Source organism: Myiozetetes cayanensis, unplaced genomic scaffold, assembly GCF_022539395.1.
Source record: "Myiozetetes cayanensis isolate MyiCay16 unplaced genomic scaffold, myiCay2020 scf33, whole genome shotgun sequence".
Classification (NCBI taxonomy): Eukaryota; Metazoa; Chordata; class Aves; order Passeriformes; family Tyrannidae; genus Myiozetetes; species Myiozetetes cayanensis.
In genome coordinates, this window is record NW_026087555.1 from 4,439,299 (window position 1) to 4,463,735 (window position 24,437).

The window sequence follows — 24,437 nt, forward strand, 5'->3', positions numbered from 1 at the left end:
TAAATAAAGTGCTTTTATGGAGAAAGTGAGTTTTATTTTTGTCCCCTATCCCAAGCATAGCTTTCTGATGGCAAAGGCAAAACAAAAGGTGAGTATTTACAGTGTAATGATTAGCATTATCACTTAAGGAAGCCAGCAACTATTCAGCCATGCAGATACACTTATTGTAACAGCACTAATTAGCTGGCTCTTTCAAGGAGCAGGATCACACTCACTACATAGCCCAGAAAGGGATCCAAAACCAACTGCCCCACAGCCTGACGTGCTGCTGTCGAAGTTTTAGAAGGACAGTGTTGGCATGATGTAGTTTCCTCCCCAAATGCCCATCTCTTGCTTGTCCTTTACACAGCAGCCTCCATCAACAGGGAGAGCTGTAGGTGTAAATCAGAGTTCAGGAAGGCAGCATACATGTTAATATAGTATTTTCTGCGTCTGTGAGGGCAAGCTCCAGTGCCAGCGCTCAGTACACAGCAAGTGACACCCACACACAAAGTGCCAGCAGCAGGGAACAGGGATTTCAGACTGCCTCTGCCTCCACTCCTACCAGGTATAGCCTCCCTGTGGCTCTCACTCCTGCACCCCCACTGAGCCCCAGCTGGGGGGGAAACCCTAAGATGGTCAGGGAGGTAATACAGCTTCCTTGGCAGGACAAGGCCGCTGCCTTAGAGAAAAGGCTGGGGAAGGTGAAAGCAGAGCAACAAAGTGTTTGCAGATTTAAAAAAAAAAAAATTGCCTTTAAGTGCTGGGATCACTGGTGATAGACAGGAAGGCTAAATACTGTGATGGAGTGAACACGATGAAAGCAAAGTTGTTTTTTTTATTTACTATATTAGGAAAAGCTCCATGACCATCTGATATACATTGGCACAATTTTGGTAGGGTGAAAAGGTCAGGGTTTTAATTCTCATTAAATGCAGCAGGATGTCCCCCCTGGGAGCAGTCTGTCAAGGTTTGCTCACAGCTGACCAGTGCTATGAATGGGTGACTGGGTGGTGGTGGCTACTGAGGAGGAGCTCCATGGGTTAGTGCTGAGATACTTCAGAAATGCAGTCAAGCTGACTCTGGTGTTCAGCCAGTTATATCCCATAGCCCAGCACCACAATGCAGCAGTGGAGTGTGTCCAGAATTTAATTTTTAAAGCTATAACTTATATATATTCTACCTCATTCTGGCAGGCTGGCTGTGTAGCTCTAAGCAGCTTCCATACGCAAATTGTACTGTTTTGTACCTAGACCTGCTACAGATATAGCCAAGATATATGTTGTTCTTCGTCTAAAGAGCCTGCCTTGCAGCAAGGGCTGGCTTTTTCTGTCAGCTACTGTATATTATAGCCCATAGTTGGAATTTTCCTTTGGGAATCCTGACTTTGAAAGTTTTGACTTAGCCAGCAACCCCATTTGCAGGGAGAAGATCATATCCCCTCATGGTCATCAGGGGTCCCTCTGGGACAAGGGGACATAAACCTTATTTGCAGACTGCTGCTAAAAGTGACAGAGCTCATGGTGGGGCATCTCAGCACCAGATTTCAGTGGGTGACTCTGAAGGAAGCATCTCTTTAGCTATCTGCTAGCCAGGAAAGGGGAGGAACAGCAGGGCTCATGGGTGCTGCTCCTTACCCTGTTCCCAGCTCCAGTTGGCAGCAGGCCTCTGTCCTACTGCGCAAGGGACCCCACACGGTACTCTCCATCCATACCTGCCTGTACTGGTTGTGGGTCCAAGACATGATGTGGATTTGGTTTAAATTCTGATTATGGACAAAATTACCTAACGTTTCACAAGGACAATTCAGGTGAAGCACAGTCTTTTGTGCGCGCACCGCTTTCCCTAAGTGGAGGAAGGCAGGAAAAGTTCGGTGAAAGATGAGATGAGGCTGTAATACGATTTCTCATCGTCTGTCAGTCCTGCGTTGCCAGGTCTGATCACCACAGCCACATGAGTATCCGCTTCCTCGGCCGCATTGGCTTCTGAAACAAACAGAGGTGGGGAGAGTGGAGATGAGATCTACTTACTGACCTCTTCACATCAAGGTCTTTAAGACCTGAAGATCCCCAGAGCACTGAAATGCTTTTAAAGGTTGGGACTGAGAAAGCACAGTTTGCACGTGGTGCTGCAGGGCTCCAGAGAGGAACCAGCTCCTGGTAGACCTGCTGTGGATGGCTGTAGCTGCCATGTAACATGAGCGGACAAGAGCTGGCTGACTCACCATCCCCTCCCCTCTCCCAGCTGATGGCTGTCCAAGATATCTGTCAGCTCGAGATTCCTGTCACAAGGAAGCTGGGCTGTGGTCAGGCTGTGGCATTAGCGAGTCAAACCCATACCCCACCCCGGTCCAGTCACTGCTCACAAGCTTCATTTTGCTCCCTCAGTACAAGAGGAAATCCAAGGAGGTGACCCATGGAAAAGGAGGTAACTACAAGCTCCCAGCAGCTCTGGGAGAGCTGGGGAGGAGATAAGGACTGAGTCCTGGGGACTGGATTGGTTTAGACTGAGACTGCAAACCAGTGCTTTTCCTACCAGAAAGATGTTTCCAGCAAAGGCAAGCAATAAAATCAGCTTCCCAATCCTGGCTTTCCAGGGGTCAAGTCCTGGCAAGCAGGAGCAACGTTTTCCAGCTGCTGAACACAACCTAACCGTAAGTGGCACAAAGAACCAGCCACCACCATGTGCCATGTAGCAGCACAGCTTTACATCAGTTCCCCTGAGCACGGGTCAAACCACTGACCCCTTTGTAAGTGGGACATGCCAACTGCTTCAGCAAATGCTCTGCTCTGCTTTAACAGTCTCTCCTTGCTTGCTGGTGCAAAGGCAGGTTTTCTACTTGACCTATTTTCCCTCGCTGCAGCGCTGCTCACAGACATCCCACTGCTGTGTGCAAGCCTGGGTGTGTAAGGGGGGAGGATGGTAACAGCTAGAGGGGAGGTGCTGAAGCAAAGCAGTGCACAGCGTTTCTGGGGTGCTTGTGACAAATCAGCATCACATCTCACCCCTGCACAGGTGAGAACCAGCAGGATTGGCAGACCACCTACCTCGAGGGACATCTGTCAGGAAGAGGATGTTGTTGGTGGCGCACCCAATGCTGGCAGCAATCCTTCTGTAACTCTCACTTTCTACCTTGGGGCCTATTTTGGTATCGAAGTGGCCATCAAAGAGCTGAAAGAGACAGAGAAGCACAGGCCATTGCTGAGTGCCACCTGAAGAGCAGGGCTAAACCTCACGCCCGAGTGAGCCCTCCCCTTTCCTTTCCACCATGGGAACCAGGGGCCGATGCAGCCATGCCAGCATAGTCAACTGGCTGAGCTTAACTCCCGTGGGTCAAACCCACTGCCCCACCCTCCTGTCCCAGACTCCATTCACCAAGTGTTGCAGCAAGGGCGCTTGTGGGAGGGGAGTGTTATGCAGAGGGAGAAGCTGTAAGGAAGGTGGTAAGGTTATCTACCTCTAGGATATCACCTTCTGTAGAGTATCCAAACAGAAGCTTCTGGGCTTCAATGCTGCCTGAAGAGTAGATATAGACCTTCATTCCCGCTTCCCGCCACTTCCGGATGGCTGGAACCACGTCCTCGAAGATTCTGGAGCAAAACAGGACATCAGTTAAGGGCAAATCCAGGGGCACCTGCAGAGACACCTTTATCCAGGCACTGTGACAACTGTCCCATTAGTTTGCAAGGGGACTTCATTCTCAATCCTGCAACCAGAGGGTCTGTTTCAGCAGCAGTGATGTACTCTGAGTTCTGGCCAACTGAGCAGCTCATTGACGCAGCTCATGACGCAGACAGCAGCTTTGATGAAGTGCTCCAGATATCTGACATCAGTTTCTCCAGTCCCTTCAATGTGGGGAGGGAAGGGAAGGTTGGGGAAAATGGCATTCCATCACTTTTCTCTGCAAGGGAGGAATAAAGGTGGGAGGGGACAGAGAAGACAAGACTCTTGCAATTTGTGTCCCACCTGCCTTGCAAGCAACAAAGAGTTCCCTCTTGCTAAGAGCTATGGCTGTAAGCTGCATCCATATGGGGCAAAGCCACAGCATGGGTTCAAGCCCCAAGCATGCACAGAGAGGAGCTGAGACAAGGCTGCAGCTGCAGGAGCCGAATGAGTGGCACTGCACAAACTCTTTGAAGCCAGACAACAACTCAGGGAAGGAGTGTTCCCTGAGGGGCTGAGGTCAGAGCTACTCTTTACCGTGACTGAGTCGGGTTGTACAGTACTACCATGGGCCAGATGTGTCCCTGGCTCAACTGCACCACAGAGGGTGAGCCACCTCTCCTTCTGTAGGCAGCAGCAGCCCTCCCTTTATTCTTCTGACCTTGCAGAGTGCTGGGAGAGTAAGATACTGGTCTAGCAATGGGCTGACAAGCCTCAAAACATGAGCTCCATCTAACTCTGGGGAGTAGCCACCTGAAGACAAGCCCAGCCACAGGGAGCAAACCTGTAAGAGAAGGAAAGAGGACCAAAGCCAAGGCAACTGCTAATGGACATGTCTGTTGGATCCCTCATATGCTTCTCATTCATACCATGAGATCTCTCCAGTGCCACGCGCACATGTAAGTAAAAGTTCTTTGTGTGCAAAGGACATTTACAAGATGACTCATTTACTGCGGGAAATTGAAGGCTAGAGGATGCCCAAGAGGGACAAAGTGAGGCTGACAGTAAAACCCTCAATAGTATGTGGGATGGTTGGTAAGGAAAGGCCACAAAGCCTCACAGAGGTAGAGAAAGGATCTCAGTCTGATGTGGTAGAGGGTTGGATGGAGGAGCTGGTAGAGATGTGATCTCAAGGGAATGATCCCAGTCCAAACCATAGCCTTCCCACCTGTGCTGCACAGCTCTGTGTGGCCAAGGCCCAAAGTTACTGCCCTGAAAAGGGAACCTGGATGCCTAAAGAGAGAGGAGTCTCACATGCAAAAGGAGGTGTTGGACTGAATTTTGCAGATTTGCAGCAATCAGCTGGCCCCTTCTTTATCTCTAGCTTCTTTTCACTTTTTTCCATGGTTATTTAATAGTGCCTCTGGTGTCAGCTGAAAATATTTTGAGGTTGTATGGCAGAAACTCCCAGCCACCCTTGTGTTTTCATGTGCTAAGTTTAGCGCCTGGATTTCAGACACTGATATGCCAGATATAGCTGGGCAAGGAGGAAACTTTAGAGACTTCCCTCCTTAGATGAGGCTAAGCACAAGGCTTTCTACACAATTTTTGGGTCACTGTAAGCCTTGTCTTAAAAATTAAACCAACTGTCTCTTTTCACTTGTTTTTGGGTTTTGTTACTTTCTCTGGTGGATGTTTACATTTTTCTGTGAGCTCATTTTCTTCTTCCCCATTCTTCCTTTGACAAAACACTCTGTGAATATTAGGTCTTCTTTTACTTACTTAGAAATTTGAAATGCATAGTTTAACCAAGTATTTCGTAACCTAAATAAGAAGATCAGGCTTAGCTGCAGTTGTCCCTACTTATACACTCTTGTGTTGTGGCTGAACCACAAAGAGGGACCTGAAGACAAAAAGAAGTGGAAAGGCAGGAAACACACAGGTAGAAGACAAAGCAGGAGGAAACAACTGAAAGGACTTGACCCCGCAACCCTGGTTTGTTTATACTTGTTCCAAAATACAAGTGCAACTTGGGGATAAAAAAATGCAAGATGGAGAACTGTAGGAAGTTCATACTTGGGCTTCAGTCTCTTGGTTTATCATGAAATTTCTCTAGATAAATATGGAGACATTTTATGAGTTTTTTAATGCAGTTGGCCCAGATGAATGTTCCACCACTGCGGGAGCAGACTCACCCCCATGTCACGCTCCCATTACCCTGTTTTTTTTGTCAGATCTCATCTACTTTATGGACCCTGCTCTGGTTGCTGGGTAACTGGTGGTTCCCCAGCACGTACCTGCCAATTACTCCTTAAGGAGAAACACTCTCACCTACTTCTCTTCCCAGTGGGGACTGAGACAACTTGGGCAGTCCCTAGGTTACTGTAAGCTCTTTGTTGCCTAGATCCAAAGATTAAGCTCAATGGATTTGAGTTTCACTGCATGATCGAGTTTGAAATGAAGTGTCTGCAGCTGGTTCCACCACAGCAGTGGCCTGGCTTAAGCCGGGACTGAACGCTAACACATTGGCTTGTCCATTTAGCCAGTGATCCTATTTGCATTTCTACATGGGGCTGTTCCCAGGAATAGCTTAGGCAGCTATTCTGCTAATAAATGTCTAGGAAAGACAGATCCCATACCTGCCCCCCAGGAAGAGGCCCACAATTAATCACACAATTACTTACTCTCCTTTGACGAGCCCGGTCGCGTAGGCTGCCCTCCACATGTGACCCTGCAGCTGTTTCAGTGCCGTGGTCTTTCTGTCCAGGGACATCTGCCAGTGCACATTGTCCACAACTGCCTGGATGACCCGCTCCAGCTCCTCTTCCCCACTTCCGCTCTCCAGAGGGATCGGCACGGCTCCGTCCAAGCTGGAGTCCTCCTGAGCCTGGAAACCACCCATGATAAAAGGAGGGGAGGGAAGAGGTGGAGAGGTTTCAACACCTTTAACATAGGGAAGTGGTCTAACAGCTGCACCCATGCACCTCTGACACAGCTTGAACTGCTCTTCACACAAGGGGTTACAACATTGTTTGGATGCGTTTCTCAGTGGGAAATTCAGACTTCGGTAGTGTCTAGAAACACTTGCTTGGATTGTACTTTCCAAACCAAACAATTAGCATTGCTGTAGCTGTACTGTAAATACTCCAATGAGAATTACACTTGCTTAAGTATTTAATTACTGAAATTAGGCAAAGAAGCGAATGCATCTGTTGGCTTCAGCCACAGGTCTCAAATTGATGCTGTGTCCCTGTACAGAGGCAGGAGATGCTACTCTGTGCAGGACAAGTACTCTGCCATCCCTCCATGCTGCTTCCCAAAGAGGTGTGTATTCAACAAGAGAAGGGCACAGTGGAGGCAAAAAGCTGAAAAGTTTTGGTTCGACAGCTGCCCAGGGGCCGTGAAGACCAAGGCGAGCTGAGAGAAGCAGCTGAGCTGCTGCCTGCCAAGCACCAGCCCTTCCCTGAGCACAACCCTGGGCTTTGGGTGTGGGAGAATCGGACCATTGAAGCAAGCAGCCTCCACAGGCAAGGGGCAAAGAGACATGGGCTCGTGTTGGGTGACCGAGGGAGTCTGACTGACCTGAAGCCCGAGGCATGCCCTGAAAACCCGGAGAGACGCGGTGTAGCTCTGTTACTTAACCTGTTTCCTCAGAAGTCCAACATCCCGCTGGCACTCCTCCTCCTCCCAGTGAGCGCGCAGATACTCCTTCACGTTGTCTTTGATGTAAGGGAACAAGGTCTCCTGGCAGGGAAACAGGCTGTTCCTTTAACCTGGCAGAGGTAAGGCTGACTTGCTTTTAAAGGAACTGTTTGTACATGCTGGTGTGTTCAGTTATTTTCCCAACTTAAGTTTCCCTACAGTCCTGCAACTGGTGAAAGTGCCTGCCAAGGGCGTCTGCCTCGTCACAAGACAGAGCCAACCTCGGGCCAAGATGAGTGCAAGTGGATTTTCTTTTTTTTTTGGCACAAAATGTTTATGTAGCTGCAACTTTTAAGCCCCAGGATGGAAAGGAGGGTTATACTTTTCCTGGGCTTGCCAAAAAACACCTCAAATGGCAGATGTGACCCCACATTTTCACGGGCTGAGGAGTACAAGGCTGACAATGTATGTACTCTGAATGCACAAGTTATGCTACTGTATTTTTGATGGGGCTACTGTATTAATAAACTTACATAACTTACATCATACATACATAAACTTAAATGCAACATACATAAATAACTTACATCATTACTGTAAATTATGTTACTGTATTTTTGTCCTACCAAAAGGTCGTTCTGAAAACACATCTCAACTTCTCGCCAAAGCTAGAGGACTTTTTAGAAAGAACAGTCTAGTCCAGTGACACTGAGCTCACAGGACACTCTTACAAATAAAATGAAATGGGGTTAGGGAAAAGTGCCACAGGAAAATTACAAACCTCCCCGAAAGATCTCAAGGGCAACCAGAAATAATTACAAATTGCTCTCATTAGTGGTGTTTCACAAGTGAGATGCCACAAGCAGTCACGGTGCAGCATCTCTGGGTAAGGGAAGAGGCTCAGGACAAGGGGAAGGGCAGGGAGCTCCCTCCTTTGGGTCTAGAGCCAAGCTTTTCTTTATTGGGAAGAAATTAACCTGAGCTCACCTCTCTTCAAAAAGAGACCCATAATTTCTCTCTCCTCATTGTATGTCACCTTTAACTTGTTACTGAATTAAGAAAACAGTGGTCCTCGGAATATGATGTGGTGGCAGAACTGCAGGATTTCGTTACTCCAATATTGGGTTTTCTTTGTAAATTTTAAAAACAATGTGAATTGCCTAAAAATTACCACAAACTTATCTAGGGAAATCAACAGCCTTGTAATACCCCCAGTTACTATCTCACTTCCTTTACTTTCAAACTATCTTTTAAATCATGGAGGAAATTACAGAGAATCCACTGGGAAATGCAAATGGCCCACTGACTTGGTTGAACCTCCTTTACAACTCAGATGTCAAAAGGTCCAAATTGTTTTCCAAAAGCAGTGTCACATGCTCTTGTGCTGGCAAAGAAAAACTTCCAAAAAGGCTCTGAAAGCACAGTGTATTCCATGATTTGGGGGATTTTAAAAAGGTGGAAGTCTTGGCTCACTGGCAATTGCATCGGACTGTGGTCCAAGAGGAGACACCCATGTGACAGATGGAGAGTTGGACAGCCAGTGGGAGAGATGGTTTATGGATGTCAGGAGTCTGTGTGGAAGAAAGACTCCTTGCATCCCACAAAGAAATATCTCCCTCACCAACACTTCAGCTTTCAGCAAAAGCTGGTGTCTGCAAACTCCTGAATAGGTTTAACCAGGGCTGTTACTGACCCTTGTAACTTCACCCACTTCTCATTTCTCTTGGAGCGCAGAGACAGGAGCCTGCTGTGCACAGCTTCTGTCACTCTGCCCACCTCCTGTGCGTGCTGGGGGAATGGTCAGGCTCCTCAGTAATGTCCAGCCTCAGATGTGGCTGCGCCAACACACCTTGGCAGGATGGAGAAAGATTTCTCAGCAAACACAGCTTGACAGCCCTCCTAAGCCTTCACAACTGCTTACAGCAATGTCAGTGTAGAAGGGGTGGTATTTTTACTGTCAGTTAGACACCCACGTAACACACTGTAATTAGCCCTGTAATCAAGTGACCAGGATCCATTTTTCTCTTAATTTCCATGCAAACTGCCATTAAGTTCAGTGACAATCTGCTCTTTCACAGGAGATCTGGCAAATCCCAGGGGATGTAGTTTATCAATTCAGATCTCTCCCCTGCCATCTACATCCACTCTGCCAGGGTGGATCCAGCAAAAGGCAAAACTTGGTGACTTCTAATTAGTAGCCACCAAATACTATCTTTTCTGGTATCTTTCCTTAATCCACCCATCAGCTGACTCATGCTATTCCCTTACTTTGCATATTCAGTAATTCTAACAGTAAAGAAATGATTAAATAAAATCCTTTAATATTAAAGGACAAAAGTGCCTGCAGAAACAGCAGTGGACCTTTTAAAGGAAAGTAGAAGTTATGGAGGTTAAGTGAGAGTCCAGGTGAAATAACTTGCTCCAAGCATTTGCAGAATTTCCAGCAAACTGAGTTTTACCGAGAATCAAAACTCATTTGGCCTCCCTGCAGCAGGAAGACTTTGGGTAGGAAACTGTCTCAGATGTATTGCATATTGTTTTCACGACAGCAAAATAGCTTCAAGGTGGATATAAACAGCTTCACTGCTCTGACAGATGCTTAGTGAGAAATCTAAACTGTTCAAACTGTTTAAATTGAAAGATATTGAGGGGAGGGAGGCAGCTTTAATGCCATCTAGGCCTGACGTTTCTTTAAGAGCACTGGAAGAGCACGGATGGGAAAGATGTAGGTCATGCTGTTCAGCTGTTAAACCGTGTTAGCAGAAACATCTAGAAAGCCTGTCAGGAGCCTTCACCCGCCATGTGGGTCACAAAGCACCTTTGTAAACCACTGGCTAAATGTCTGGTAGAGAAACACGGGTCAACGGCAGGAGAAAGGGATAAATCTGCTCGGTGTCTTAAATACAAACAAACTGCTCGTGAAGCACACGACCCCGGCGGGGACCAATAGAGGGCTTGGAGAACTGCAAATTTCAGTAGCAGCCTGCCCTGATGCCTCCTGCTGGCCTCGCAAGCTTACCAGTCCCCTGGGCTTCTGCGCCTAAACCAGCATTTCCAACAGTCTTAAGCCTTTTCCTACGCACGGAAAAGCCATCTGCACACAATGCCCCTCACGGTACCCCCGGGGTGCTCCCTGGGCTGCCCTCCCTCAGTGCTGGTGCTGGACACGCGGCTCTGGCGATACTGGAAGCACCTGGCTGTCCCACCCTCCCGATGGGAAAAGGCAGTGGATAACTCCGAGCTCTTACTCCAAGCTCCCCGCATTCCCGGGTGCGGTGCTGCATCTCCAGCTATCAACGGCACAGCAACGCCCGAGGGCCTTTCCCGGACGAGGCTGCTGAGCACTCCAACTGCCCTGTATCCACGCAAGAAGATCCCTGACCTGCCCCGAATCCGAGCAGTAGTGCCCTGTTCCCCTGCCCACTGAAGAGGCGGCCGATCAGCAAGACAACACGTATTTTCCTAGGAGAATTAGTGGGAAAAAACGCAGAAAACGGGTCACGGCTTTCCCTCCCGGCGGCAGCCCGTGGGGTCACGACAGGAACGGCGATGCTATGGGAGTCCCCCGCGGTGCCAGGGCCGGGGGGTCAGGGTAACAGCGGCGGTGCCACAGGAGCCTCCCGCGGTGCCAGCGGCGCTCCCGGGCGCCGGGACTCACCTGGACGAAGGCGATGGGGGTGGTGGTGCCCTCGATGTCCAGCAGGATGGCGCGCACCTCCGCCGGCACCGGCAGCACGCCCATGGCGGCGGCGGCGGCACGTGGGACGCACCGGGGATGCGCGGCGGCGCCGGCGGAGCGCCGCGCCGGCTCTGCCCGCCCCCGGAGCGCCCGCCCCGCCCGCCCCGCCCCGCCCCGCCGCCGCCCGAACGGGGTTTCTGGGTTACTCGTTACAACGCACCTCGTGCCGTCCCGCCCAGCCCCGGCGCCCGCCCGGCCCGTCCCCCGGTGCCCCGGTGCCGTCCCCGCCCGGGCAGCGACTCCTGACCCGCCCCGGCCCCGCGCGATGGCGGCCGCTGCAGAACCGCCGCGGGCCGCCGGGGGCGCTGTGGCGCCGGGCGAGAGGGCGGCGCTGATTGGCTGTCGGCACGGGTATAAAAGGGCGGCGCAGGCGGTGCCCGGATCTCTTCCGCCGCCATTTTCTCCGGGGCGCAGGTCTCCGCTGCCTCAGCCGCTCGCCCGAGCACCCCCTTCGCCCTCGCCCCGCCATGGAGGACGCGACCGAGATGAGCGGTGGCCAGGAGGAGTTTGCCGAGGGCTCCAAGATTAACGCGAGCAAGAACCAGCAGGACGATGGGTAAGGCCGGGGACGGTGGGGGGGGAGGGGGAGAGAGGGAATCGCGCGTCCGTCTCCTTCGCCCGCCTTGCGGCGCGGGGAGAGGGGGGAGGGCGGCTTGGTCGCTGGAGGGTACGGGGCCTTCCTTTCCCACCCCATGGCCGCGCCCGCCTTTGTGTCCCGGGCGGGTGACCCAGTTTCCGCGGGGCGGGGACGGCAGCGGGGGGGCCGCTCGGGGCCGTGACGTCACTGGCAGCCTATGGGGGCGCGGGGCGGCCCCGCCGCTCCCTCCGCGCTCCCCGCGCCCGCATCCCGACGTACTTTCTGCCCTTCAGGAAAATGTTCATCGGAGGCCTCAGCTGGGACACCAGCAAGAAGGACCTGACGGAGTATCTCTCTCGGTTCGGCGAGGTTGTGGATTGCACGATCAAAACAGACCCAGTCACTGGAAGGTCGAGAGGGTTTGGGTTCGTGCTCTTCAAGGATGCTGCCAGCGTGGAGAAGGTGGGTGGGTTTCCTGGGGATCGATGGCATGAAGTTGGCATGTGTTATAGTACAGGTCTGAGACTTTGTCTCCTTTTTTGCTTTTTAGGTGTTGGAACTGAAAGAACACAAACTGGATGGGAAGTTAATAGATCCTAAAAGGGCAAAAGCCCTAAAAGGGAAGGAGCCACCAAAGAAAGTGTTTGTCGGTGGGCTGAGTCCAGATACATCTGAAGAACAGATTAAGGAGTACTTTGGTGCTTTTGGCGAGGTATAGTATAATGGCATATAACAACAGCTCTGGTTTTCAAGTGCATTTTTACTCCTGTCTTAAGAGGAGACAGTTGCCTCAGGCTCATACAACGCTAGGGATTGTTGAATCTCTATGTTAATGATTCCATAGTGTTGTGATGGTCTGATTTATAGCTGCCAAAAGCAGACAGCACAGATACTACACTGCCATAAAAAGTTGCTCACAGATTTTATGCATTGTTTATACGCGTTTTGATTTCAGATTGAAAACATCGAACTTCCCATGGATACAAAGACTAATGAAAGAAGGGGCTTCTGTTTTATCACATACACAGATGAAGAGCCAGTAAAGAAGTTATTAGAAAGCAGATACCATCAGATTGGTTCAGGCAAGGTATGAAAGCTCTCATTGTTAGCATGTGAAATAGACTATCTGTGTAGGCTTCTGGGAAAGCATCTCACAAAATGGTCTTGAAATTTGTGATCAGTTAAAGCATTTCTGTCCTTGCAGTGTGAGATCAAAGTAGCACAGCCCAAAGAGGTATACAGGCAACAGCAGCAGCAGCAGAAAGGAGGGAAAAGCAATACTTCTGGTGGACGTGGAGGCGGAAGGGGGCGTGGACGGGGTGAGTGTTTTCAGTGGTTAAATGCAAGTACTCCGGTGTTTGTAGATATTCCAGGTTTGAGGCTCTGTGCTGATCTTCTTTCTAAACTGTGTAAAGTAGCCTGTTAACAAATGGTATTTTGGTGGTTGTGATAGCTTCTGGAAGCTTAGGAGTGTGTTCTTGCTCTGCTTGCCTTCAAGTGGTGAAGTGGCAGGCTGGGTGCAGGGTTCTTCTGTACAGTGGATGGTGTAGCCAGTGCAGTTAACCCTTTCATGTGAAGGGGTGCACTCTTGGTGGGCTTATGGGTGAGAAACTAAGAGCTGTTTGCTGAAGAGGATGGCAGTCACTTTGCTACACCTTGCAAATGGATCATATGCAATCAGCTGTTACATTACGGGTTAATGCATCTCAGTCTTTGAGTTAAAACAACTAACACAACACAGTAAGGCAGATCCTGTGGTATAATTTGGTGCTCAGGCAATTCCTGATCCAAAACAGCAGTTAAAGAAAAACAGCAGGAGCTGCTGTAACATGTGCCTTTGGTGTTGTGTTGTTTTGCTTTTCCTGGCTGTTTTATGACCACCATGACATCTGCTGTGTGTTCTGAGATCTTAAGTCACATATCTCTTGTGTCCAAATGAGATTTTAGAATTTTAGAAATCATTTTAGAAAATGATTTTTCTTAGGTAAGAGGATTCTTTCAGGTAATAGCTCTAGCAGAGAAAGATTGCCATTGAAAGTTAAATGAAGCAACACAGAAGAGAAATTAAATAAGTTCTGTAATTTATACTTGCTATACTTCGTTTCAGGCCAGGGACAAAACTGGAATCAAGGATTTAATAACTATTACGATCAAGGATATGGAAATTACAATAGCGCTTATAGCGATCAAAGCTACAGTGGCTATGGAGGATATGATTACTCGGGGTACAACTATCCCAACTATGGATATGGGCCGGGATACACAGATTACAGTGGTAAGTGGTTTTGATCTCATTCCCAATAACAAGAACGTGCATCTTTTAAACAAGGGCCTCTTCTAGGAAGTTGCTCTGTAAAATTCATGGCACGTGGCTCTAAAGATGAGATCTCTTTGTGTGCTGTATGTTAAGTCTCCTTCAGAGGCTGGATGTTAATGCTTCTGCATTTCGGTTTTTTCCCCTCATGTTACTTACAGGCCAACAAAGCACATACGGAAAGGCGTCCCGTGGCGGCGGCAACCACCAAAACAACTACCAGCCGTACTAAAGCAGTACCTAGTACTTGAGCAAACAGGTGTGTACTTGAGTGCAAGGTCCACTCTGAGTATGTCTAATCTAATTTAAAGATCAATAGACAAACGAAGAGTAAAAACTTGCGTAGTGTGACTTTTCCTTTAATTAAGCTTTTGTTAACTTAAAAAGATAATTTTTTTTTTTAAACCAGCTTTGCCTACGTGTCTATAGATCTTTAACTTTGTAAAAACGTGACTTTATCTTCTTTAGTACTTCAGAAAAACATAAGAGTTTTTCTGGTTTGCGTTGTGTACCAGGTGATCTAGAGGAATAATTAAACTTATTAGAAGTATTAACAGGTAAAGTACTGAAATGGGTACAACTTAAGGAAAACAAGAATGTTGTCTTCTAACTCTGACATTATACCTTGTTTGTACCCGCCAGCGGGAACTTCATTGCAGGCCGTGTGTCACCCTGACCACGTCTATCTCTGGGGTCGCACGTTGCAGGCAGAGCGCAAGGCATACACCAGAAAACGCTGTCCTGTGGTATGGTCTCTTCCAACTTCATGTACCAGCGTAAAGATTAAAGTGGAAAACTTCAGACTTTGGCTTCTTTTTTTAATCTTTTTTGGAGATTAAGTGTCTTTAACTTAAATGGTTTTTTACAGGAGTTAAAGTACATAAATGCCTTTACAGCTTAATCATTTGGTCTTCTGTTTAGTGTTGTATTTCAATTGTGGAACCTCATTTTAAATGTGCATTCTTTAAGATTTTAATGCTTGCTTTTTTCTTTTTATAGCTAATAGTGAAATCTGCAAACCAAAACGAACTTTTAAATCTGGAAAAACATTAAGGATCATATGCATATGAACTGTCTGAACTAAATTTGACCTGACTTGTGTTGCACATAAGTCATTTAGATGTATAAACAAATAATCAGAAACCCTCTTGGCAGTGTTTCTAGTGGGGAAAAAAACCAACTGATCCAGAGCCCACTTATTAGTCTAAATCAGATGTTGTTTTTGGAACAGCTTCCTAAATGGGCTGAATGGCAGTATTTGGGAAGATAAATTACTGAGGGGTAACAAAACCTCTTGTGTTACCTTAATAAATATGCATATGATCTTTAACAGTGAAGAAAGGAATATATAGAAGACTTAAAGCAGTTCATGAAAATGGACCTTTTAACAATTCTGTAGTAACTGTCACAGATCTGACATGCATTTTGTCTTTGATTTTTTTAGGTAGAGGTACTGCAGCAAAAAAGCCATCTCGCAGCGCATCGTGAGTGAATGGAGGGTGGTCTTCGTGAGAGGAAATGACTATTTTGTAAAAGACTTTTAGTGAACGACACAACTGTGTCCAACTGTACATAGCAGCCGACTAGTTTTCTTTTATGGTTTTTACTTTGTTTTTGCCATTCATGTTATGACACAATGTGGACTTGTGTTTATACAAACTTTATTTGTATAATTTCATGTTAAAGGATTCTCTAATAAATGCTTACTTAAGTGAGTGTGAAGTCTTGCTGTCACCTTACACTGGTGTAAGTGTAGTTTTACTTGTAGAGAAGGGGAGGTACCTTTTGGAGATTTGGATTGGGTTACTGTGTATATGGATCAATACAACCCATGTTTCCTGACCTGTCTTGAGAGAGTATCATCGTGCTTGGGAGTTTTGTGTCACTGGACAATAGAAGAGTTGTCTCCTGCCACCTGCAGAAGAGAGGAGAAAGTGGCCTATGTCACGATGCTGCCAATTTTGTACATCTCAAGGGCTCTACAACTATAGCAGCACTTTTTTAATGCTGATAGCTAAGGCACTGCTTGAGGGGTGGAGCCTTTCAAGGTTTTTCAAGCCCTTAAAACCTTGACTATTCCAGAAGCTACCTTATAATTGCTTTCCTAGAGAAATCACTCCCTATCCCAATTCCAAGCAGGAGGTTACAAGTTTTTGAACTGAAGGGTCAGCGACTATTTTCTGTACAACTTGAATCTACAAGTTAGGTCCTGTACTGGACTGTTCTTACCTGAAGCATCCAGAAAACAGGTTTCCCATCTTGTGCATACTAGCAACATAAAAGCCTGAGTGAATTATTGCTGGAACAGGGAAACTGCATTACACCCAGCAGCTTCTTTTTTTAATAGGAGAAGTGGTGGAATGGGTAAGGGAGCAGATACCTGCATGCAGCCAAAGGCTTGCAGCAGTCAGCCTGAAGTTTTTTTCTCAGCATGTACCTAGTCAAGCATCAAAAACTAAATGTTGCTAAGGTAAAATGCGAGTAGCTAATTCTCAGAGGTCTTGTAGATTTTGAAAGCGAGTAGTCTGGGTAGAGGTTTTTCCCTGAATACATAATTTCAGTGTTTATTTCTCTCTGAAGTAGCTGGGTGTTTTACTTTATTCTGTTGTACAAAAGAGCTGCTGGGGTTTGCACAGTTGCTGGATCTGAGAGGCTCTTGTCATCTTAGCAATTAGGTTGGATGGGAGAAGGCTCGCTGATGTCATTGGTGACAAACAAAAAAACCCAGCACATGACTGCTGGGAGAAACCAGAGCTGTGTGTGACTGTGTGCGTAAACTGACTTTTTGGGAGTGCAGCTGGATGCAGAAGTTGTCCTCCAGCAGCGCCTTGGTAGGGCTGAAGGAGATTTGTGCCACCAGTATATGGCTTTGCTGCTACATTGGTTTGTTAATATACAAACTCCCACAGTGGAGTGCTGTGTCCAGTTCTTGGTTCCTCAGTACAAAAAAAGAACAAGGAGCTGCTAGAGAGGGTCCAGCAGAGCGTCACAAAGATGATAAGGGGTCTGGAGCATCTCTTATGATGAGAGACCGCAGCAACTGGGCCTCTTTAGCGTGGAGAAGACTGAGAGGGGATCTCATGAATACATCTAAATATCTCAAAGGCAGATGCCAAGAGGATGGTGCAAGACTTTTTGGTGGTGCTGACAGGACAAGGAGCAATGGCCATAAACTAAACCACAAGCTGTTTCACTTCAACGTCCTTTACACTGAGGGTGGCAGAGCGCTGGAACAGGGTGCCCAGGGAGCCCGTAGTCTCCCTCTCTTGGACATTCCAAACGCACCTGGACGCGTTCCTCTGCCACCTGCTCCAGGTGACCCTGCCTTGTGAGGGGAGTTGGAGCGGGTGATCTCCAGAGGTCCCTTCTAACCCTACCGGCTCCGTGATTCCATGGCTCCCCGCCGGCACCCTCAGGCCCTGGATCCTCCCGGGGCCGCCCAGGAGCGCTCCCCCCGCCCCCTCCCGCTCCCTCCCGGCTCCCCGGGGGCGGGGTCACGTGTCCCGCCCGCCGCGCTCCTTCCGGCCGCCATTTTAGGTTGGGTCGGTGGCGGCGCCATTAAAAACAGGGAGCAGGAGGAGGAGGGATCAGCGGGATCGGCGCGCTCGGCCGGGGCCGCCAGCGGCGCCGAGGCCTCGGCGGGGAGGCGGCGGTACCGGGGGTGTCCGGTCCCTTGCGGGGCGGCGGCGGCGCCATGTCGGACCAGCAATTCGCTCTGGACTCGGCGGCGGTGGCGGCGGGCGCTGGGGACAGCGCGGCGGAGCCGGCGGAGCAGCCTGAGGGGCAGGCGGGGGCGGGGGGCGCCGATGGGGGAGGCGGCGGTGGCGGGATCGAGTCGGAGGGAGCCAAGATCGACGCCAGCAAGAACGAGGAGGACGAGGGGTGAGCGGCGGAGGCGGGTTTTGTGTCCCGGGCGGGGCCCGGCGCCCCCGGCCCGGCCCGTCCCCGCTCGCCGCCCTGTTTGTTTACTTGGCGCCTCGGCGACGTCACGGGCCGGGCCGGGCGGGGGCGGTGTCTGGACCCGTGGTGTACAAATGGTGTGATATGTGTCGAACTACAACCACCTTTTATTTATTTTAGGATGCCTTTTATATAATTTAATGTGCGGTGCGTGCGACAAGGCCGTAACTCGGCGTAGCCGAATGTTGGGGTTGCAGTCACAGCATTACCGTGTGCTGCAAACACAGACGGTGTGTCGGTGAGAGGCATGAGGGACTTGGGCTTCTTCCCAGCCTAAACCATCCCTCTGCTCCTCGCGGAACTTGCTGTGAGGAAGATTGCGTTAGATGATGTTTCAAGACGAGGAAACGGCATGAAGCTCTGTCAGGGTGTGTTCAGACTGGGTATCAGGAAAAGGTTCTTCACCCAGTGGGTGATTGGGCCCAGGGAAATGGTCACAGCACGAAGCCAGAGTTCAAGAATTGTTTGGACAATACTCTTGGGCACACGGTGTGATTCTTGGGGTGTTCTGCGCAGGGCTAGGGGTTAGACTCGATGATCCTGATGGGTCCCTTCCAACTCAACATATTCTATGATTTTAGGAAGAATAAAGGTAGCTTTTAATCTTCCGAGAGTCTCTGCCTGATGCTTGGTGTGGGGCAGTGTCACTTTAGTATTGCTGGTGAAATTCACGTGTAAAAAAATCCATTGACAGGACAGGCTGATGCTCTGTGCTGTCTTCTGTCAGACCCATCAGAATTCAGTCTCCCGGTCTGGTTTTGGTCAAGGCAGAAAATAAACTGGATAAAGGAACGCTGGCTACGTTGTCCTGTAGATACCTGCTGCAAAACCTTTCTGAGTGTCTTCTCTAATAACCTGGGATGTTGCAGAGAAAGATATTAATGACCTGGGATGTAATAAGCTGGGATGTTGCAGGGAGAGAGAACAGGAACTTATTTTTGAGTGTTTTTGTAGGATTAGCAGAAACTTAAGAGTGTTTTTGTTACTTCTCATCTCCTCTTAGTGGCTTTAAATACCTTTGCAATTTGCATATTTGTTTTACTTTTTGCTCTTGAATACACACTTCTTAAAGGGTTTTCAGGAGGAAACTCATCGTTGGAGGCAATAGCAGCTTAGAAAAAGTTGTTGCTGCGGGGTACAGTGACATTGGGCAGAGAGTACACGTGTCATATGTTGGCTTGTAGTTCAGTTCAGTCTTCTTACTTGACCTGTCGATTTTTATGGGTCATGCTGTACAGGAAACAAAGTGTTTTAGCAGCTGTCTTGGTAGTAGAGGGAAAACAGCAGATCTGTGATATCTTCGCTCTGTTTAGCTAAGTCTGAAAGCTTATTTTGGAAAACTGTGTGCTGATGTGACTTACGTACATTTCCTAACCCACAGGTTGGCTGGTGTATTTTATAAGCTTTTGACAGCACTGTGGCATTACTCCTGGATTGCTTTTTTTTCTCGTGGTTGTGTTGTAGCCTTGACCTGACCTCAGGTTTTGCAGTGAAGCAGTGGTTTGTCAGCTCAGTGTAGTGGCAGGATGGAGCAGCCGTGGTTTGCTGCTGTGTGACTGGACTCCAAGTTGCAGTTGCTGCGTGGACAGAAGAAGAGCCTTCAGAGGGCTGTTGCAAACTCATGTTCTTGCTCTGTCTATACTTAGTGGTATAAACAAGGCTTTCTGTGTTAATATTGGTGGTTTGTTGACAACTATAAAGCAGGTTTTGCGTGTTTAATGGTTTGTTGGTAGCTGTGAAACAGGTGGCTCGTGTGTTGCCTAGCAAGTGTAAGTTCAGTAGTAACTGCTAGAGCATCCCCCATGTGTCAGAAAAACGCTACGTCCTGTCTGTGTTCTGTTAGTATGCTTAAAAAACCCTCCACAAAACAGCAAACAAAGAACCTTGATGGATGAACACAAGAACAGAAAACATCCTTGGATTTACTGCCTGTACTAGTATGAAGCTGCTTGGTTTACCAGTGTGGACCATTTTATCAATATTCATAGAACCACAGAATGTTAAGAGGTTGGAACGGACCTTAACACCCCCCAGACAGTCCCAACATCCCCTACCATGGGCAGGGACACCTCCCACTACACGAGGTTGCTCAAGGCCTTATCCAAGCTGGCCTTGTGCACTGCCAGGATTGGGACATCCACAGCCTCCCTGGGCAGCCTCTTCTGGTGTCTCACCATCCTCACAGCAAAGAATTCCTTCCTAATATCTAATCTAAATTTCCTCTCTTTCAATTTCTACCCATTAGTCCTTGTTCTATCACTACAGTTCCTGATGAAGAGTCCCTCTCTGGCTCCCCTGTAGACCCCCTTCAGGTACTTGGAAAGCTGCTGTGAGGTCTTCATGCAAACTTCTCCAGGCTGAACAGTCCCCACCTTTCTCACCCTGTTTTCAGAGGGGATGTGCCCCAGTCCTCTTATCAACTTAATGGCCTCTTCTGGACTTGCTCCAACAGTTCCATGTCATTCTTATGTTGGGGGTCCCAGAAGGAGCTGAATATAGATTGGTCTTGAACACAACAAGAAGTCACACTAGATGGAAAGGAATTTTGATGCTTAGTAGAAGAGAGATCTGGAACTAGTGGGAAAAGTGGATAAAGGAAGTGGGGAATTGGTGCTCCTGCTTAAAGATTTCAAGACCTTTTATAAAAACATCTGAAGCTCCTGGCCACCCTCATTTCTATGGAGGTTGGATATGTTTGTCAGAAATTGAATGCTCTTGTTAATTCTGTGATGACAGCACAGCTAATTCAACAATTAGTTCACAGGAGCAGCTATTGATTTGAGAGAGTTTGACTTGTGGAGGTACATGCAATTTACGTGATTGGCAGGAATATTTGTATGGGTGTGGAAAGTGGAGGAGTTGAAGACACGATACAGTGTTTTTTCAGGTTTTCTGATAAGTGTGTGTTGAACTGTGGGATAAGTTGGTACAGTGAAAATGGACAAAGCTTTGTAGAAAACATATTTATAGATCATAATGGATCATACTTTTTTGTTTGGAGCCTGCTCTAAAATCTTCTTTATCAGTATTAGAGGAGATCATCTCAAATCCTCTTTTGAATGGCTGCCTAAGCCCTATGTCTAATAACTATGACTATGAACGATTCATTTGTGTGCATGCTAGTCTGAGGTTTTTTTCTTCCCCACCCTTTTTTTTTTTTTTTTTTTTTGTCTTACTGATGTGGTGGGATGGTCATGAATTGATTCTAAGCTTCCAGCGTGCTTTTGAAAATACAAGTCATGATCAGAATTATGTGCTGCACACATTTGCCCAGCAGCTCTCGTTCCTTAGGAATACTGGGAAGACATTCATTTGATTGTATTCGATTATGCCTAGGCAGCCCCTGGTGGTCTAGTGGTAAAGGCGCCGCGCTATCACCGCGGAAACCCGGGTTCGATTCCCGGTCAGGGCCACTCCCGGGCAGGTGGGGCTCGTTAGCCCTTAAAAAGGCAACCCACCTACGTCCTAAGGACCTCGCTGCCACTGTCCAAGCTCGCTTGGCCCCGGCAGATGAACCTTAGGATTAAAGGGTGGGCTCAGTTCCGCGCACACTGTGTCTCACCTAAAAAATCCAATGCGCAGGCTGGAAGGTGTAAAGACCTTCCCCGGATCTTCGCTCGTGAAGACTGGGCATTATTTATATTATTATGCCTAGTGTTTATATCATGTTTTTGTGAGGAAAGATAAGCTTTGATCATCCAATACTTTACTTTTTTACTGCTTTCCGTGAAAGGTGACTTGACTAAACTTTATTTTAGTTTACTAATATGGGCTTATGTCCAGTCCAGCCTAGTACATAAATGCTACTGTTTAAGTGCACTGCTGTATAAACCTAATCTGCCCATGTGGGTTTCTAGAGCAGTTGTGTGGAGGCTCCACAGATAACTAAATGGAATTTAGCCTGTGGTAGGGGTTCAAGGAGGTAGTAAAATACCTTTTTGTCACCATTAGTATTTCCTGGGGTAGCAAAGTAAGCAACTGCAGCAAGAAGATGGTGCAAAACTTTGTTTATATGTAAGTCTTTATCTAACCTGGCCAGAATCATTTAAACAAGTTGTCAAAAAGTGCAGGCCTGTGTGTGCAGTGTCGTCACTGATAAAATGCTGCCAGTTCCATGCATTAGGTAACTGAGTGAGCTCGTGCAGCTTGGCAGGACAGGATTTTGGGTAACACACGTTAACAGATAAAACCATCTTGTCTTAACAGGAAAATGTTTATCGGCGGCCTCAGCTGGGACACCACAAAGAAAGATCTGAAGGACTATTTCTCTAAATTTGGTGAAGTTGTAGACTGTACTCTGAAGTTAGATCCCATCACTGGGCGATCGAGAGGCTTCGGCTTTGTGCTCTTCAAAGAATCAGAGAGCGTAGATAAGGTAGTATTGATGTAACGAAACATGTTCAGATTTGGGTATCAGAAATAAAGCTCTCAGATGATTGTCTGCATAGTTGTTTGTACATGTTCTGTTAAAGATAATTCAGGGATACAACATATTTAAGATACTTGTTGAAATGTTTATTTTTTTGAACTGTCTTACTTATGATGCAGTGTTCAGGACCAGCAGTGATTCCTAAAGTGTGGATTTGAGCACTTGCATGGGAGCCTGCTGCAAGCCACTGGACTTGAGCACTTTTGAAAAACACTGTATATAAATGTCTGCTGCCTACTGAAAGCAGTAATTTGAAAAGAACTTCAAGCCTTTGCATTCCAGAGCTGCAACATGGACCTCTAGAGTAGAGCCAATAGCTTTGATACATTTGGGCTCTATCCAAGCAGAAATTAGCTTTATTTTTTCTAAAATGCTGTGGATACAGCACACGGAAAAGTTTTCACCATCATTGACCTTTGGTGATATCTAAAGTACAGATGCTTTACTTCTTAAGGTTTGAGGATGAGATTGTAGGGTACTTTCTGAGAAATGTTACGCTCTTACTTCCCTTGGATAATACATGACTCCAGTTGGCTCTTGAAAAGCTTTGTCAAAACTGTGTCAGTGGATAGTGATCAAAATCACAGAACTCTTTGTGCAACACATTATTGCTGTAATCAAAGTATTGAAATTGAAGCAAATTTGGCCTTGCTCAAAACATCAGCGAAACGTTTGGTTTGAACTACTTAAGATTGTGTTTTAATTTTTCTCAGGTCATGGACCAGAAAGAACACAAGCTGAATGGAAAGGTCATTGATCCAAAAAGAGCTAAAGCCATGAAAACAAAGGAACCCGTTAAAAAGATTTTTGTTGGGGGCTTATCTCCAGACACACCTGAGGAGAAAATACGGGAGTATTTTGGAGGTTTTGGTGAGGTATGTGGCAAAACAAACTACTTATGCTTGTGGAAGTTGTTCTGTCTTCACAAATTTAGTAATAAAAAGTACTCCCCAAATGCAACCTGCATGGATGCTACTGTAAGCTTAGTGGCCAGTGTAGCTCCATCTGTCTTAGAATATTAATGGTATTAATTACAGGCTTTTGAGTTCCACAGACTGGGTAGTGGAAGGAGGAGCTGGGATAAGTCAGAAAGGGAGGCAACATTTTTGAGATGGTGTTTTGGTCAGTTGGATGAGATGCTCTTCAGTCACCTCAGTTCATCTGCTATGGGACAGACTGAAGCAGTTTGGCTAAATTCTGTACAACTATGTAGCCTCTGTCTCTCTCTGTCCCCAGATTTTGGTGGAGCAGTTGAACAGAACTGTGCATTTGCACAAAGCTACATCTTTTGATATAAAACTTTGAGGTTTAGGTCTCCTCAGGGTTTGGAATATTTAGTTACTTCAGTCCTAACTTGAGTTAAAACTGAAAGTCAAACTGAGACTATTTATCTAGCATATCTAAAATATTCTTTGTGTACCATATTTTGTCTGAGTATCTGAATGGACCAATGGTACTAGAAGGTAGAGGGAAAAATCTTTTTACAATTATTAATGCTGTTGTTAGTGAAGGTGATGTTTTTGATGGTTTTGAGTGATGTAAAGTCCTATGAAGGAGACACATTGTCATATCCAAGGCTAAATATTTTCAGTTAACAAATATGACCTGTTAGAAGGATTTTGAAGTGACATGAATGGCAGGATAAAAGATAAAATCACTGTCTTCTTGACCAGGTGGAATCGATAGAGCTCCCTATGGACAACAAAACTAACAAGAGGCGCGGATTTTGCTTCATTACTTTCAAGGAGGAGGAACCAGTGAAGAAAATAATGGAAAAGAAATACCACAATGTTGGGCTTAGTAAAGTAAGTGAAGTTTTTCTTAGAGAAACTGAACATTGGCAATAGAAGGAATTACATTATCAGTTGCATCTGTTTGGGGATAAGAGTCTGCAAATAGCTGTAAGTGTTATTTCTCACATGCAGCATTAGGCTTATGAAGTATTTATATAGGTGCTAGGAATAGGTGACTGTAACCTTAACTTCTGAGCTGAGGGGATTTCAGGTGGGGTTTTGTAGAGCACATTTGTTCATTGAGCGCCTCCCACGTACTCCAGCTGTGTGGGCAGAGTGCTGTGTCATGGATCTGCTGTATCAGGCAGCACCATGTTTTCCTGGTAGCTGGATCTCTGTGTGTTTGATACCAAAATGTCAGTTTGTCTTAGAAAGCTTCCAAAACTGAACTGAAGTGAGAA

At 47.2% G+C, this 24,437-nt stretch overlaps 3 protein-coding genes across 8 annotated transcripts in view; 2 read left to right on the forward strand and 1 right to left on the reverse strand.

Annotated features, from left to right (window-relative positions):
- Positions 1-4: 4 nt before the first annotated feature.
- Positions 5-11,034, reverse strand: ENOPH1 (enolase-phosphatase 1). The gene is made up of 6 exons (XM_050327251.1): positions 10,883-11,034; positions 7,225-7,326; positions 6,267-6,469; positions 3,437-3,569; positions 3,027-3,150; positions 5-1,964 (listed from the first exon to the last, which is right to left on the reverse strand). Exons 1-6 carry the CDS (start codon positions 10,964-10,966, stop codon positions 1,825-1,827), a joined length of 786 nt encoding a protein of 261 aa, XP_050183208.1. The 5' UTR covers positions 10,967-11,034; the 3' UTR covers positions 5-1,824.
- Positions 11,035-11,349: 315 nt separating this feature from the next.
- On the forward strand, positions 11,350-15,576 carry HNRNPDL (heterogeneous nuclear ribonucleoprotein D like). 4 transcript variants are annotated; one of them, XR_007630232.1, is made up of 9 exons: positions 11,351-11,519; positions 11,834-12,002; positions 12,091-12,252; positions 12,496-12,627; positions 12,745-12,859; positions 13,648-13,815; positions 14,016-14,113; positions 14,497-14,600; positions 15,299-15,576. XR_007630232.1 is itself a non-coding variant. In XM_050327247.1 (8 exons), exons 1-7 carry the CDS (start codon positions 11,431-11,433, stop codon positions 14,084-14,086), a joined length of 906 nt encoding a protein of 301 aa, XP_050183204.1. In that variant the 5' UTR covers positions 11,350-11,430; the 3' UTR covers positions 14,087-14,113; positions 15,299-15,576. The 4 variants fall into 4 exon arrangements, 2 of the variants coding, with proteins under 2 accessions (XP_050183204.1, XP_050183203.1); XM_050327247.1 differs by lacking the exon at positions 14,497-14,600 and having other exon boundaries at positions 11,350-11,519; XR_007630233.1 differs by having other exon boundaries at positions 14,016-14,600.
- A 1,850-nt stretch (positions 15,577-17,426) lies between these two features.
- The window catches only part of HNRNPD (heterogeneous nuclear ribonucleoprotein D), a 10,314-nt gene continuing 3,303 nt past the window's right edge, over positions 17,427-24,437 (forward strand). For 2 of the 3 annotated variants that reach the window (XM_050327337.1, XM_050327339.1), the window contains exons 1-4: positions 17,427-17,736; positions 22,021-22,189; positions 22,957-23,118; positions 23,917-24,048. In XM_050327337.1, the coding sequence (XP_050183294.1) occupies positions 17,549-17,736; positions 22,021-22,189; positions 22,957-23,118; positions 23,917-24,048 (651 nt within the window). In that variant the 5' untranslated portion in view covers positions 17,427-17,548. The remainder of the gene's footprint in view (positions 17,737-22,020; positions 22,190-22,956; positions 23,119-23,916; positions 24,049-24,437) is intronic. The other variant, XM_050327338.1, reaches the window with a different exon arrangement.